The following is a 17,067-nucleotide window of genomic DNA, read 5'->3' on the forward strand; positions in this document are numbered from 1 at the left end:
AGTGGCAAATACAAAATGTATTTTTAATATTAGTACAGTAAGTCCTCATTATACGGTACATATGCGTTCCTGAAAACCTTACCACAAATTGAAATTACTGTATACCGAACCCATTATAACATGTAATAATAGGATATGGCAGACATACCTTCTCCCTGCTCTTTCCTCTTCAAAATATCTAGCGGATACCGTATCTGTGAATTTTTCTTACTGTAGATAAAATCGAGGGTAGTAATTACCAAATACCGTAACTGTGAATTTACCAGATAAAGAATTGCTGTATAAGGAGGACTCACTGTATTACTTCAGGTTGACAGAGAATTATTTTATTTATTGTCATAACAAAGTCTTGCTATGCAAAGAAGAAAATATCACTACAACCACTCCTCGTTTAACAACCTACTCGGTTAACGACAACGCGGAGTAACGACGGGCTTTATGACAGACCAATATTTGTTTAACCTAAATCTCCCAAAGTTACGACGTCGTGTACGATAAGTTGGCTGAGGCAAATTTGTATGATGTTATAAATGAACTTGTATGGTGGATATTAGCTGTGAGGTAAAGTATTCTGAAGCTTAGGTCTACATTACCATCCTGCAAGCTGCAAAAACTACCTGGGGTACAGTATATACCAGTATTGGTAAATTTTGTGTTTCGACCATGGGCGCAATATAGCAATAGAAAATTAATTATTAATTTTGTAAATTATAATGTATCAATGTAATATTTTGTGAGTAGAAATAAAAATATAATGTATCAACGTAATATTTTGTGAGCGGAAATAAATAAACAGATTTTGTAAGTAAGTAGTCGTGTCGGACGAATGGAACGCCATGTTTGTTATGATAGATGCCGATGTCGAAGAAATGAAAGGATGATAAATTCGTCTAACCTAAACTAAACTAACCTAACCTGTGTTTGATAAATCATTACCTGCAAATTAAATGTCATCCAGCTCGTCCTCGTTGTCGTCGTTGTGAGAGACATTGGCGGGCTTTTCAACCACTCTCTCAGATTGCGGGGTATACAAAGTTTATGCAGCTTGAAGGAATGCATGTATCTCCGCTCCATAACATTCCTTCAAGAAAATGTACCTAGCGAGGTACTATCGGAAGTACCGAGGCCGTTCATTAGCATATTTGCTTGTAGCAAGGTATTTTTTATTTTCATTTCCGCCCACAAAATTGCATATTACGTTGATACATTTTAATTTATAAAATTAATAATTTATTTTCTATTGCTATATTGCACCCATGGTCGAAACTAAAAAATACCCCAGTATTTAATATGGAATGTCAGCATACGCGGATTTGGTCATACACGGTAATTTCAGGAACCTAACCACCACGTTATTTGAGTGCTTTCTGTACTATCAAAACAGTAAATAAAGCTTTGATGTACTGTATAAAAGAGGGAAAATACACGAAAATAAAGATACATGTATTGCTGGACATTGTACATACAGTACATGTACGTATATGTATACACTTTCGCTTAACAACCAATTCGGTTAACAACGGTGACGCTGGTCCCAATTGTTGTCGTTAAACGAGGAGTGGTTGTACTGAATACTTCATTAAAGGGACATAAACTTTTTTTTTTTTCCAATACAAGGTGTCTGGGTCTGTAGCGGTGCAGATGGGAGATTCTCCAATGTATATACAAGCTCTTGACAATGGACTCTTCACTGTTGGAGCTCCACATGATGAAGGTAATTTGTACAAGAATTGAATGTTATTACTAACATCTTTAACCAAATTAATGATAGGTTGCAGTGTCCTCTGTGGTGCTTGAATCTAAGGTGTTTAATTTCTCTTGCTAGGCTAATTGGTACTGTTTTAGGTGACCACACTACACAGAAACAGTATCAACACAGTTGGCTTGGCTCTCAATCGGTTGATGAATCAGTCAGCCATTTGGAGACCATTACTGAGCAATAGTGATAGGCAATATGGGAATATTATTTTTTGTTTGTTTAATGAAATACTTAGATTAATTTTGTGGTCAGTAATCGATTAGTAATTTATTATTTTCACCTGGAAATAGATTATGCACTGGTATATTTAAGTATAGCCTATACATTTATGATTTTAGTGTAGTCTCTCTCTCTCTCTCTCTCTCTCTCTCTCTCTCTCTCTCTCTCTCAGCCAAGAAGCCTAGGAAAATGAAACAAAAGTATCTTCAGCACAAGTCAAATTCTTGTGGGCAGTATCAGCTGCCTGACGCACGATGATTCAATGATGCATCACAATACTCACATTATGAAATATAAAGTTACAGTTGTATTACTTGTTCTCTTTCACTCTGAATATTAATAACTACAGAAAATATCATCAAGGCAGTTCACATGATATGGGGGTTAGTCATCTACATACATATACCAAGGCTTTTTCCCCCTTACAAGGGAGGTAGCCAAAAAGAAAAGGCATAAAATCATTCCCACCCATTCCATCCCTGAATACCCTCCACTCCCCTCCACCCTCCCTCTTATCTTAGCACCTCCTGGATGACGGGTCGTCCCTGCATCTTGTCCACTGCCCTGGGTCAGAAGCAGAGTTGTAAGACACAGCACATCCACATCAAGGCCGCTTCATTAAATCGGCGACCCCCCCCCTCTCCGTCCCCCCATGCATAAAAGGAGAAGATGGGGAGAAATCCCCTCGGGCTGCGTCAAATTTTGCTCACACATACTACCTCACCCCCATCCCCCCACCCATTCCTCCTCATGCATCACAACATCATCCATATACAACCATTCTCCATTCACCCCTGTCTTCTGTCCTCTCCCGTCCTTCCTCAACAGACATTCCCCTCTTCCCCAACGCCCCCTTCACCCCATCCATCCACCTTATCCTAGGATGTCCCCTCATGTTCACTCCCTCCACATCTTTTTCTAGTCTTTCTTCACTCATTCTTTCCATGTGTCCAAACTACAACTACAAAATATAATCAAGACACCAAATGCTGGCATCCTCATTTACCCACTCACACCTTATGATACTTACATAGGAGTTATCATATGAAAGGGGTTAATAGCTGAAAAATTAACCCATGACTTTTAGTATTTGTTAAAATTTCTTTAATTTTATGTAAACTCAGCTGTAAAAAAAAGACTGACAAAGTGAATATAAATTTGTTTTTTCATCATAGGTCATTATCAGTAATGCATTACAAATTACGAATATTAACAAAAATTTTGATTGTCTTTCATGAATCAATCTTTGAATAAGATAAATTAATATTCTTATTTGTTTTTATGGATTTGGAAAAAGCTTATAACATGGTAGACAGGAAGGCACTGTGAGAGGTTTTGCAGATATATGGAATTGGAGGAAAGTTGTTAAGAGCAGTCAAGAGTTTTTATGAAAGTAGTAGAACCTGTGTTAGAATTAGAAATTGACGGAGTGAGTGGTTTGAGGTAAAGGTGGGACTTTGCCAGGGATGTGTCATGTCACTATGGCTGGTCAATGTATACATGGATGGGGTGGTGCAAGAGGTAAATGCAAGGTGGGCCGGGAATTGGAGATGGTTAAAGAAAATGGAGAAAAATGGGAGATAAGCCAGTTCTTGTTTACTGATGACATTTTGCTTGTAGCAGGATCAGGGGAGAGATTAAGGAAGTTAGTGACAGAATTTGGGAAGGTGTGTGAAAGGAAGTTGAGGGTAAATGTGAGCAAAAGTAAGGTGATGAGATGTACAAGGGGAGAGGATGGCAGCAAATTGGAAGTGAGTATTAAGGGAGAGAGGCTGGAGGAAGTGAATAGCTTTAGATACTGGCAGGAAAGGAGTGCAGGTGGAGGTAGAATGTAGATTGAAAGAAGCAAATATATGCCTTGGGAGATTAAAAAGTATTACAAGAAATAGACATTTGGGAATGGATACTAAGAGGAGATTGTATGAAGGGGTGATTGTGCTGACAGCACTGTATGGGACAGAAACATGGAACATAAGAGAGAAAAAGTTTAAATGTATTTGAGATGAAATGTGAGAAGTATGGTAGGAGTTACTAGGCTGAATAGATTAAGAAATGAGGAGTAGAGCGGGAGTGGAAAAAGGAGTTGGGAGATAGGATTGATGAAAGAGTATTGGGATGATTTGGACTCAAGGAAAGAATGAGTGAAGAAAGATTAGTAAAAGAAGTGTGGAACACAGAAGTGGAGGGAGTGAACAGGAGGGGGTGATTGAAAATGAGATGGATGGATGAGGTTAAAGGGAAGTTGAGGAAGGGGGATGTCTGTTGAGAAACGAAGGGAGAAGACAGAAGATAGGGGTGAGTGGAGAATGGTTGTATATGGATGATGCTGTGATGTATGGAAGTGAGTGGATGGGATTGGGGGGTTAGGGAGTAGTTATGTGTGAATGATATTATGATGCAACCTAAAGAGATTTCTCCCTGTCTTCTCTTTTTCTGCATGAGGTGATAGAGATGGGGGTCACCAATTAAACGAAGCAGCCTCACTATGGATATGCTGTGTCTTGCTACATTGCTTCTGACCCAGGTCAGTGGGTGAGATGCAGGGATGACCCATGTCATTCCTTTAGATGTCCAGCATGCAACACGAATTTGGAAAAATTCCTGAATGAAGAAACAGGGATGGAAGAGAAATGGAATATACCAAAAGAAATTTATAATGATGGAGTAAATAAATACGTATCACAACAAAAAAGGAAAGAACATACATAAAAAGCTGGTACAACAAAAAATGTATTGAGGTTAACCCCTTCCATACGGTGACGCCTATGTAGGAGGCATGAGGAGCAAGTGGGTACGCAAGGATGCAGACGTCGGCGTCTTGATTATATTTATTGTAGTTGTACCTGTGTAACCCCCATACTTTGTAAACTGGCTTCATCATATTTTCTATGGTTATCAAAATTCACGGGTGAAAGAGAAAATGATTAATACAGCAGTGACTTTATTTTTTATAATGCGAGTATTATGACACAACATCGCACATCTGGAAGCTAATGCTGTCCATGAGATTTTGGCTCGTATTGAAGGGGTTAAGGATAAAAGAGATAAAGCTTGGAAGAAATGGAAAAAAGACGAGAAAAGAAGCAAATGGCTAATGTACATCAAACTAAGAAATGATTATGTAAAAATAAGCAGAGATGAAAAGAGAAACTACGAAAAAAATAATAATAGAAAAAAGAAAGCAAAGAAGAACCCAAACTTTTACAGGTATGTAAATGGTAAACTGAAGAATAAACTAGAAATAGAAAAGCTGCGCCAAGGTAAATACGAATATACAGAAGAACTAGAAATGGCTGAAATTATGAACAACCACTTCAAATCAGTATTTAGAATAGAAAACTCCCCTAACTGTGAGGAAATAGAGATATCCCCCTCAATGAAAGAAATAATTGTAACACAGAAGGAAATCAGTGACCAAATCAAAACCCTTGACGTCAGAATATCACATGCTCCAGATGGAATAGAAAATTGGATATGGACACTCAGTATCAAAAAGAATAAAATTTTTTTTAGAAAGAATACAAAGAGCAACAAAAAAACTGGCACCAAGTCTTTTCAAAATTACATATGAACAAAGACTGTCCAAATTAGAATTATGAGAGGAATGGAACTCTTAGATTTGAATGATTTATTGAAATGGGACAGTGGAAAAACAAGAGGACATGAAAAGAAACTCAAAAAAGATAATTACAGAAGAGATCTGAAAAAAATTGCTTCCCACACAGAGTGATAGACACTTGGAACAAATTAGACAAAGAGACAGTGTGTGCAAATACTGTTAAAGCTTTTAAGAAAACACTTGATACTGAAAGATACAAAGATGGGTCACCATAAGCGTAGCTCCCTTCCCATATAATACAACTAGGTAAATACACATATGGTGTGACAGTGAATTCTACATCTTCAATCAATTCTCAAGAGATTCTCCATTGTCCTGGATTTTCCTCCCAAGGGACATTCCAATTGTTTCCAGTGACCAGAGAACTAGACCTTTTGGGTCAAACACTCAGACAATGGGCCTCGCCAGCGTTTTGGGTCTAACACTCGAACATTTGCTCGGACAATGGACCTCTCACTTCCCAACAACAATAGATGCGTCTCCTGTCATCCTTGCCAACCAACTCGACAAACCATTTTTTTTTTTTAAATATATACCAAAGGCTTTTTCCCCCTTATACAGGAGGTAGCCACAAGACAAAGGCATAGAAAGCACTCCCACCCATTCCATCCCCAACCTACACCCCTTCCCATCCACCCTCTTCCCTCCCTCTTATCTTGGCACCTCCTGGATGACGGGTCATCCCTGCATCTTGTCCACTTCCCCGGGTCAGAAACAATGTCACAAGACACAGCATATCCACAGCAAGGCTGCTTCATTAATTCAGTGACCCTCCCTCCGTCCCCTCATGCAGAAAAGGAGAAGATGGGGAGACATCCTTTCGGGCTGCATCAATTTATTTCTCATACATACTCCCTCAACCCCCATTCCCCACCCACTCCCCGTCATGTGCAAAATGTACATACATACATATACCAAGGCTTTTTCCCCCTTACAAGGGAGGTAGCCAAAAAAGAAAAGGCATAAAATCATTCCCACCCATTCCATCCCTGAATACACTCCACACCCCTCCACCCTCCCTCTCATCTTAGCACCTCCTGGATGACGGGTCATCCCTGCTCCCTGTCCACTGCCCTGGGTCAGAAGCAGTGTCGCAAGACACAGCCCATCCACAGCAAGGCCGCTTCATTAAATTGGCGACCCCCCCCCTCTCCATCCCCCCATGCATAAAAGGAGAAGACGGGGAAAAATCCCTTCAGGCTGTGTCAAAATTTGCTCACACATACTACCTCACCCCCCATCCCCCCGCCCATTCCACCGCATGCATCACAACATCATCCATATACAACCATTCTCCATTCACCCCTGTCTTCTGTCCTCTCCTGTCCTTCCTCAACAGACATTCCCCTCTTCCCCAACGCCCCCTTCACCCCATCCATCCACCTCATCCTAGGACGTCCCCTCATGTTCACTCCCTCCACATCTGCCTTCCATACCTCTTTTACTAGTCTTTCTTCACTCGTTCTTTCCATGTGTCCAAACCATCCTAATACTCTTTCATCAACCCTATCTCCCAGTTCCCTTTCCACCCTCATTCTCCTCCTCACCTCCTCATTTCTCACTCTATCTAGCCTAGTAACCCCCATCATACTTCTCAGACACCATTTATAGAACCATGAAAAGCATGGAAGTTATTGATAGAGAGGATCTGATAAAATGGGGTGGTAGAGATACAAGAGGACAATTATAGAAGAGACCTGAAAAAGAACAGCTTTCCCCACAGGGTAATAGACATTTGGAATAAGTTAGATGATAGGGATGACCTACTTAAATGGAACAGAAGAAATACAAGGGGACATGAGAAGACACTTAAGAAGGACAGTTACCGAAAATATTTGAAAAAGAACAGCTTTTCACACAGAATAATAGATACATGGAACAAATTGAAAGAGAAAACAGTGAATGCTAAAACTATACATGGTTTTAAGAAAGAACTGGATGCGGAAAGATACAATTGTAGGTCACTACGAGCATAGCTCTTCTCCCGCAAAATGCAACTAGGTAAATACAAAGGATATGTCCCCTGATAAACAGATAGAAACTGTCAGAGAAACCTACAACTTGCTAAGATCAATGAAGGTGGCATATACTTACTTAGATGAAGAAATGGACATGTCCCCTAATAAACAGATAAAAATTGTCAGAGAAACCTACAACTTGCTAAGATCAATGAAAGTGACATATACTTACTTAGATGAAGAAATAGTAAAGATAGTACTAGTTACACTGATAAGGCCAAATTTGAAGTACACAGCAACACTATGGTCACCCAGTACCAAAAAGAATATAAGAAAAATTGAGAGAATCCAGAGAGCAACTACAAAGATGGCCCCAACACTTAAAACTGTCATACGAAGAGAGATTGTCAAAACTAGAACTTCTGATTTTGGACCAAAGGAGAGAAAGAGGTGATTTGTTGACTATCTACAGAATCATGAAAAATATGGAAGTTCTTGATAGAGATGACTTACTAAATTGGGATAAGAGAAATACAAGGGGACATGGAAGGAAGCTCAAAAAGGACAGTTATAGAAAAGGCCTGAAAAAGAACATCTTTCCCCACAGAGTGGTGGATCTATGGAACAAACTAGATTAAACAATAGTGTGTGGAAAAAACCATACACAAATTTAAGAGCAAATTAGATGTGGCAAGATACAGAGACGGGACACCATGAGCATTGCTCCCCTTCCTGTGAGATACAAGTAGGTAAATACAGTGAGACCTCTCATTAACGGATGTTAATTAGCTGTGTTTGCGGTGTTTTTGGAGTGGTTTTTGGGTGGCATAGTGATTGCACGCACTAAACAACAGCACCAAAAACACCGAAAACACAGCGAAAACACCGCAAACACAGCTAATTAACGTCCGTTAATGAGAGGTCTCACTGTACACACACTTTTCCTCTCTTCTTTCTTTCCATATATCCCTGTTGAAATGTACTGTATAACAGAAATAGTAGTTCAGCATTTTGTTTTATTTACAAGACAGTGTTGATATATAATGGCATGTTTTTAATTCTAAAGAACTAAGCAGAGGTTGAAAAATAAATAATTTTTATTGCAGGTGATGGACCATCTCCTGAAGAAATATTAACAGCTATACCAGTTGGTGCTGGGAAGATAGCACTTAAGTCTGGATATGGAAAATATTTGGGAGTAGAAAAGAGTGAGAAGATTGTTGGACGAGCTGATGCTATTGGCCCTATGGAACAATGGGAACCTGTGTTTCAGGTAACATACTATATTTCATTATGATGCTTTTCTTCTTCCTCTTTTTTTTATATTGAGGTTGAAATATTATTATTATTATTTTTTAGTCAAGAACTGACTGTTCAGTCAGATGTCAGTGTCTCTTGGGGTCTCATGAGTGTTTGGAGTGAACAGCACAGTGGGAATTTCAGGGGGATGCTGATATCCTGTTTAATTGTAGTCTTTTATATATATATATATATATATATATATATATATATATATATAGATATATATATATAGATATTCATCTTATCAACCACATTAAGTTAATGTGGTTGATAAGATGAACATCTGTGCACTGGGGACCACTCAGTATCTTTTGATATATATATATATATATATATATATATATATATATATATATATATATATATATATATATATATATATATATATATATATATATATATCCATTGCACCAGGTCTCTCTTGGAGGAGACCCACAACTCCTTGGTAACTGGCAATGGTCTCACTGGGCAGGCCCATAGGTCACTCAGAAAAATATTGTGTCTAGGGATTGTTAGTATGGGTCAGTATAGGATGAGATGTTCAGTGTCTTCTCTGATGTTTGCATCTAGGGCAGTTTGATTCTGTGGCCAGGCCTATTTGGTGTGGCCTTTAGGTAACTGGCAATGGCCTGAGCTGGATGGTGTCCTGAATATAAAAATAGTGGTTCTTACTCTTGAGAGTACTTTTTTTCCTGTGGGGCTGATTTCTGAGGGGGTTTGGATAGGTATTAAGTATGGTGGCCTGCCTTTAAGAGCTTGTTTAGTGATCTGGGATTGGGAGAAAGTAGAACATGTAAAATGGATGGAAGTAGATATCATCAGAGGCTGCACAAGGGGAAGTATGGTTGCAAAGCTGAAGTTTAAAGGAATTGATGGAAGGGCACCACCAGGAGTGGAGCCTGCGGCTTAATTTGACTCAACACAGGAAACCTCACTAGGCCTGTGCTGGGAGTGAGAGCACAGGGTGGACAAAGAAAAAGTTGGGAGGATTGGATAAATGAAGCTGGAAAAGCACACACTGCAGGTGTTGAACAGGCAAAAATGTGTGTGTGACAGAGTTGGAAAAAAAATATAGAGAGTGAGACAGTCAAAGTAAGGAGGAGTGGGATTAATGTAGTTTATTATTGTGTCAGCAACAACCAGCTCTTCTATCCTTGGGGACAAGAGGTGGAGTCATGGAGTGAAGGAAGTGAAAGGGATGAGGCTTTTCCTCTCAAATACCCACTTTGCAGGTAACAGCTGATTGGAATACAAGATAAAACTGCATCAAAATTAATCAAAATGTCTCTTGTTGGCATGATTTGTCATTGCAATCTGTAGTAATCTATTATCAGTACAGTATATGAAAAAATAGATGAAATATTGTCGTAGTTCATAGTCTTCAGAGTGAGTCCAAGCTCTCAATCTATGTATCAGCCACTTAGGGCTGCACCTCCAGATAGTTTTGAAGACCAGCATAAGTAAGATAAATCTCAGACTTGAGCTTCACAGGAACACCATGTTGGTCCTAGTGTGACTTGTATTTAGGGGGGGTTGGTTCTGTTTTCTCTTTGGGCTTATGTCTGATGGTGTTTGTTGTAGGATGGATTTGTTAGGTGTGTGGTATATTGTTTGTTTTGGTAAGCAAGCTGCTTGAGAAGAACAGAGAAAGACAACTAAATTAAACAATTGCATGTAGGAAAAATGTAGACCTCATGAGATGAGTTAGTAAATTTGAATATAGATTTTGTTTTTGTATTATTAACTTTTCCCTCAATTTCCTGTTTTAGGAAGGTAAAACAGCTCTACTAGCTGCTAATGACTGTTTTGTCGGCCTAGATGATGAAGACAATGTCGTCGCACATGCGAAAACTGCAGGACCAGGAGAAATGGTTACTATACGTACCAATGCCATAAAGTATATACCCAGTGATTTTGTATATTTCTTTTGTTATATAGATAATACAGTGTTCCCTACATCTTTCCACAATACACACTATGCAGTATATTACATATATATATATACAGTATATATATAATTTTAGAATAGATACTTGTGTTTCTAAAATACCCGATTTCAGTAAAGCTCAGTTCATAGAACTACGTCAGGAGCTTCAGCTTACAGATTGGGAGGCAAAATTAAACGAAAGACCTGTAGATCAGATGTGGGAAATATTTCAAAATACGCTCACTAAGATGATTCAAACTTACATTCCTTTTAAGGACAGACGTCCCCCAAATCAGGCTCGCCCAAAGTGGCTCGACAAAGAAACTGAAAAAAGTATTGCTAAAAAGAGACAGGCTTATAAGAAATATAAGTGCTCGGGTGTATCTAATGACTATGAAAGTTATGTATCAATACAGAGAGATTTAAAAAAGACAATAAGAAAAAGAAAACGACAATACGAAATGAACATCGCTGAGAAATCCAAAGAGAATCCCAAAGAATTCTATAGTTACATTAGAGATAAAAAGGTTGTTCGGAATCATGTTGGTCCACTATTATCTGCTGACAGTCAACTTGAATATTCAAATGAAGGAATGTGTAATATCTTAAACAATTATTTTAGCTCGGTATTCGTAAATGAAACACCTCAAGGTGAATTCCAAACTGAAACCTGTGAAAAGTCTAGGGTAAACTTACTCGGTACGGTAAATATAACAAAAGAAAAAATTAAAAGGTGTATAGACAAACTCAAAGTTAATAAAACACCAGGGCCTGACGGTTGGCATCCAAGAATCTTAAAGGAAATGAAAAATGAGATTGTTGTTCCATTAGAAATTATTTTCAAGAAATCCATCATATCCGGAGATGTCCCAAGAGAATGGAAGCTAGCTAACGTTACTCCCATATTCAAAAAAGGTGACAAAAAGAAACCAAATAACTATAGGCCTATAAGTTTGACTTCAATCGTAGGAAAAATAATGGAAACTATCATCAGAGATGCTATCGAACATCATTTAGAAAGTAACCGTTTGATAAATGATAGCCAGCATGGTTTCAGACGGAAACGTTCTTGCGTGACTAACTTACTCGAATTCTACAACACAGTTATCTCGAATTATGACAGAAGAAACAATATAGATTTAGTATATCTAGACTTTGCAAAAGCTTTTGATACCGTCCCACACGAAAGACTACTTACTAAATTAGCTTTGCATGGAATAAGTGGTAGCCTATTAGGTTGGACTAGTAATTGGTTGAATGATCGAAAACAGAGAGTTGTTTTAAATGGACAAACTTCTGGATGGAAAAGTGTTGCAAGTGGAGTTCCTCAGGGTTCCGTTCTTGGGCCACTTCTATTCATAGTATATATAAATTATATAGACCATGGACTAAAATCTACTGTTTCCAAATTTGCTGATGATACAAAATTGTGCGGAGTGGCAAATGATCACTCAAACCAATTAGATATTCAAGAAGATTTAGATAAATTACAGCAATGGTCTGAAAAGTGGCTAATGAAATTTAACACAAGTAAATGCAAGGTAATGCACCTAGGTAAAAATAACAGTAAGTACGATTACAAGTTATTTGGAAATTCGTTAACAAAAGTGGATAGTGAAAAAGATCTCGGCGTAATTATCAGTAACGACCTCAAATCATCCAAGCAGTGTATTTCAGCCTCTGAGAAAGCAAATAAGATTCTAGGACTGATTGTGCGATCTTTTGATTTCAAAAGTCCATCACTCATTAACAAGCTATATAAATCGTTAGTTCGTCCACATTTGGAATATGCTGTTTCCGTATGGTCACCGAATCTCATTAAAGACATTGACAGATTGGAAAGAGTACAACGGCGAGCCACAAAACTGATTCCAAATATCAAAAATAAATCATACGAAAATCGACTAAAACATATGAATCTGTTTTCCCTAAAAAAGCGTAGACTCAGAGGTGACTTGATACAGGTCTTTAAAATTCTAAAGGGAATTGACAACATCAAAAGTGACCAAATTTTTACATTGAATGAGAATCAGACAAGAAACAATGGTCTCAAACTGTCCGGAAATAGATTCAATTTGGAAGTAGGTAGAAACAACTTTGCCAACCGTGTAGTTAATGAATGGAATAAACTTCCTGCACAGGTAGTGCAATGTAGTTCAGTTCAAAGCTTTAAGAATCATTTAGATAAATACCTAAGTAAGATGCTGTAATGATTATAATTTATCTTATATTATTTGTTTTTGTTTTGTTATCATTTGTCTGTCTGATTTTTTTTATTATTAGTTATATGTCAATTTATTATTATTTACTATTTACCTGTTTGTTTATTATTTAACTATACCTATGCATTTATTTATGTATTTTATTTGTTATTTACATTATCATAGTTTTTATTTATTATTTTATTATTAATATGATTTTTTTTTTTCGCATCCGACCTAGATATGGATCAAAAGGTCTCCTGTCGGCATGCTCCGCCTTTGTAATCCTTTGTAATATATATATATATATATATATATATACACAAACACACCAATGACCCTTCCCCACTAATAATGGGGGTGACTGAGTAAAGTACCCTCTTCATCCTAACTCATCACCTCAAGTGACTTTGGAATTTCATATTCAAAGTCATAGGTTGGTAGGGGGGCACATAACTGGACAGGTAGAAAGGAAGAGCTGAGTCATGTTTGAGATGCTGTTTCAAAGGTATAGTAGGGAATTATGAGGATGGATAGAGTGGGAATTGTGGAGTTAGGCAGAGACCGGAGGTGGAAAGAGACTTATTGGATATGGTAGATCAGGGTACTGAGATGGTTTGGAATTATGGAATGGATGAGTGAGAAGAAAAAAAAAAGTGTGGAAAGTAGAAGTGCATGGAATGGACATGAGAAGACACAAAAATGAGATAAATGGATGAGGTGAAGGGGACATTGAATGCAATAGGGATGTCTATCGAGGAAGTAAGAGAGTGTAAAATTCAGTCATTGCCTCAGGTTATGCTGTTTAGAAACCTACAGACCCACAGAAACTGACACTCTTCCTCAGTTAGTGTGGGATTGTTTCCATATCACTAACTAAAAGTTGTCAGCTCTCCTTGTATTTAATGGCAGAGAAAGTGTAGACAAAGCTGATAAAGAGGGATCTTGGGCCCAGTCCAAAGACAGTGCTAGCCTTTTAGGGTTGCACCTTTAGATAGAAGTAAGGAAGTTGAAAAGATTTGAAGATGGACACTAGGGAGATGACTCTGATGACTTTGCATGACAACTCTGTGTAGGTACCCATCATTGGCCCCATCTCAGACCTTTACAGCCTATCTCCAACACCACTCAATATATCCACCCAACAATATATGTATATATCATAAAATATACATTCCAAAATAGACCATCAGTACTTCACCACAGTTCCAGACAACCCACCAGAAAAATCACTCCCAAGACACACAAAAATGGTACTGGGACACTTGCACTTGGGTCGTTGACCACCATTGAAATGGTACCAGCTCAGAATTGGGCTGACAACACACACCACATAAAACACAACATGTTATCTTACATTGTCCTGTACTGTCTCACTCCAGAAAGCTCCACAAAATCTCTTTACTGAGCTACCTGTGGCATGAACTCATGACTGGTTTTCAGAGGGCCTCAGATTTGCTGCTAGAGAGAACTGGAACAACTGATTGATTCTGACCACAAAAGTAAATTAGATAATCAGGCAACAGCCAGAATAAAAGGAGAAGTAGTACCTGATATAGAATGGGTTGATTGAGGGAGGTACTATAGATATGAGAAATATTCTGGAGGCAGTCATAGTAAAAGAAAGTGTGCTATCCAGTATGTTCAAGAAGGGAGATCACCTGTATGATTATAATATTAGAGAGTTCTTCATAATTCTGATGTGGATTTTTAATTTTTCTTTGTGCAGGGACTCGGACAAACCCAAGGAGGTACCAGAAGAAGAACAGGGTAAAGTGAAAGACATAGAAATTAATTATGTGAAAAAGTTTCAGAAGTTCCAAGATAAGAAGATGCGTTTGAATGATGAAGATGTTTCATACTTAAAAAGAGCCAAAAAAGAAGGTGACCTTCATGAAACTATGCTGGACAGACGAGCCAAGATGAAAGCAGATCGATACTGTAAATAAGGCTTAAGTTTAATATATAAAAGAATGTTATTCACACTACAAACTTTAAATAAACAGTAAAATAATGTTCATATTGTCAGTCATCCTAAACTTCATATTTTTAGATAAATACAGTACTACCTCTCATTAACAAACGTTAATTAGCTGTGTTTGCAGTGTTTTCGCTGTGTTTGCGGTGCTGTTGTTTAGTGCTGTGCCACCTATGCCACCCAAAAACCACTCCAAATCAACGGATTATTCATATCAATGGACACCGTTACCCCCCTTTTAGTCCGTTAATGAGAGGTAGTACTGTATATGTTTATCTATCTACATACCAAGGGCTTCATCCCCCTTAAAAGGGAGGTAGTCGGCCAAGTCAAGGAACACACCCACTCCTGCCCAATACATTCCCATCCACCACCCTTGCCTTATCACCACTCTCATCTTAGCTTCTCATGAATGAAGGGTCATCCCTGTCTCCTGCCCACTGCCCTTGTGGGTCAGAAGCAATGCAGCAAGACACAGTGCATCCACAGCAGGGCAGCTTCACTTACACTGTAACTCTCCCTCCTTGTCCTCTCATGCAGAAAATAAAGAAGACAGGGAGAAATCCTCTTGGGCTGCATCCAGGGCTGTGGAGTTGAAACAAAACCTCCGACTGCAATTGCAACTTCTCTATTTTTGGCACTTCCGACTCTGACTCCTCTTCATGTAATTAACTGATTATGGCCTACATATTTTATAAAGCCTATACAACACACATACGCTCCAATCTTGAGTAAACTTATATCATTATAACTGGTTTATATCAAAGAATAAATATATATATTATAGTGTGGCTTTCCTGTTTGACCTCTTCATTAATAATTTATAAGTGAAGTAGAGACAAAATTTTTGAAAGGATATTGAAGAAAATTCAGTATAAAAAAGATTCTATAATGTAAGACATTTGGCATAATATATATCTTTGCAAATAAGTGATAAGTACATTTCAAAAACAAAAATACTGTACTTTATAACAAAGGTTGAAATATAACCTTTGTAAAGGATATACAAACCTAATAATAAAAAGATATATAATGGAAGATTTTTTTTACTTAAAAGTTTGGCAAATACAAAATACATACATATACCAAGGCTTTTCCCCCTTACAAGGGAGGTAGCCAAAAAGGAAAAGGCATAAAATCATTCCCACCCATTCCATCCCTGAATACACTCCACACCCCTCCACCCTCCCTCTCATCTTAGCACCTCCTGGATGACGGGTTATCCCTGCACCTTGTCCACTGCCTTGGGTCAGAAGCAGTGTCGCAAGACACAGCATATCCACAGCAAGGCCGCTTCATTAAATCAGCGACCCCCCCTCTCCGTCCCCCCATGCATAAAAGAGAAGACGGGGAGAAATCCCTTCAGGCTGTGTCAAAATTTGCTCACACATACTACCTCACCCCCATTCCACCTCATGCATCACAACATCATCCATACAACCATTCTCCATTCACCCCTGTCTTCTGTCCTCTCCTGTCCTTCCTCAACAGACATTCCCCTCTTCCCCAAAGCCCCCTTCACCCCATCCATCCACCTCATCTTAGGACGTCCCTTCGTGTTCACTCCCTCCACATCTGCCTTCCATACCTCTTTTACTAGTCTTTCTTCACTCATTCTTTTCATGTGTCCAAACCATCCTAATACTCTTTCATCAACCCTATCTCCCAACCCCCTTTCCACCCCTGTTCTCCTCACCTCCTCATTTCTCACTCTATCCAGCCTAGTAACCCCCATCATACTTCTCAGACACCTCATCTCAAACACATTCAAACTCCTCTTTCCTCTCTTATGTTCCATGTTCCTGCCCCATACAGTGCAGTTGGCACAATCACTCCTTCATATAGTCTCCTCTTAGCATCCATTCCCAAATGTCTATTCCTCATTACACTTTTTAATCCACCAAGGCATTTACTCGCTTCTCTCAATCTACATTCTACCTCCACCTTCACTCCACCTTTTCCTGCCACATTTGCACCCAAGTATCTAAAACTATCCACTTCCTCCAGTCGCTCTCCCTTAATGCTCACTTCCAGACTACTACCACTTTCACCCCTTGTACATCTCATCACCTTACTTTTACCCACATTTATCTTCAGGTTTCTT

General features: G+C 38.5%; 1 protein-coding gene across 1 annotated transcript in view; it reads left to right on the forward strand.

Moving 5' to 3' along the window:
• Positions 1–15,000, forward strand: part of FRG1 (FSHD region gene 1) — a 39,286-nt gene extending 24,286 nt beyond the window's left edge. The window contains exons 5-8 of the mRNA XM_076209972.1: positions 1,618–1,714; positions 8,662–8,828; positions 10,627–10,754; positions 14,715–15,000. Of these exons, the coding sequence (XP_076066087.1) occupies positions 1,618–1,714; positions 8,662–8,828; positions 10,627–10,754; positions 14,715–14,934 (612 nt within the window). The 3' untranslated portion in view covers positions 14,935–15,000. The remainder of the gene's footprint in view (positions 1–1,617; positions 1,715–8,661; positions 8,829–10,626; positions 10,755–14,714) is intronic.
• The last annotated feature ends 2,067 nt before the right edge of the window (positions 15,001–17,067 follow it).

Source organism: Oratosquilla oratoria, chromosome 27 (genome assembly GCF_046742065.1).
Source record: "Oratosquilla oratoria isolate Oo_2021 chromosome 27, ASM4674206v1, whole genome shotgun sequence".
NCBI classification, from domain to species: Eukaryota; Metazoa; Arthropoda; class Malacostraca; order Stomatopoda; family Squillidae; genus Oratosquilla; species Oratosquilla oratoria.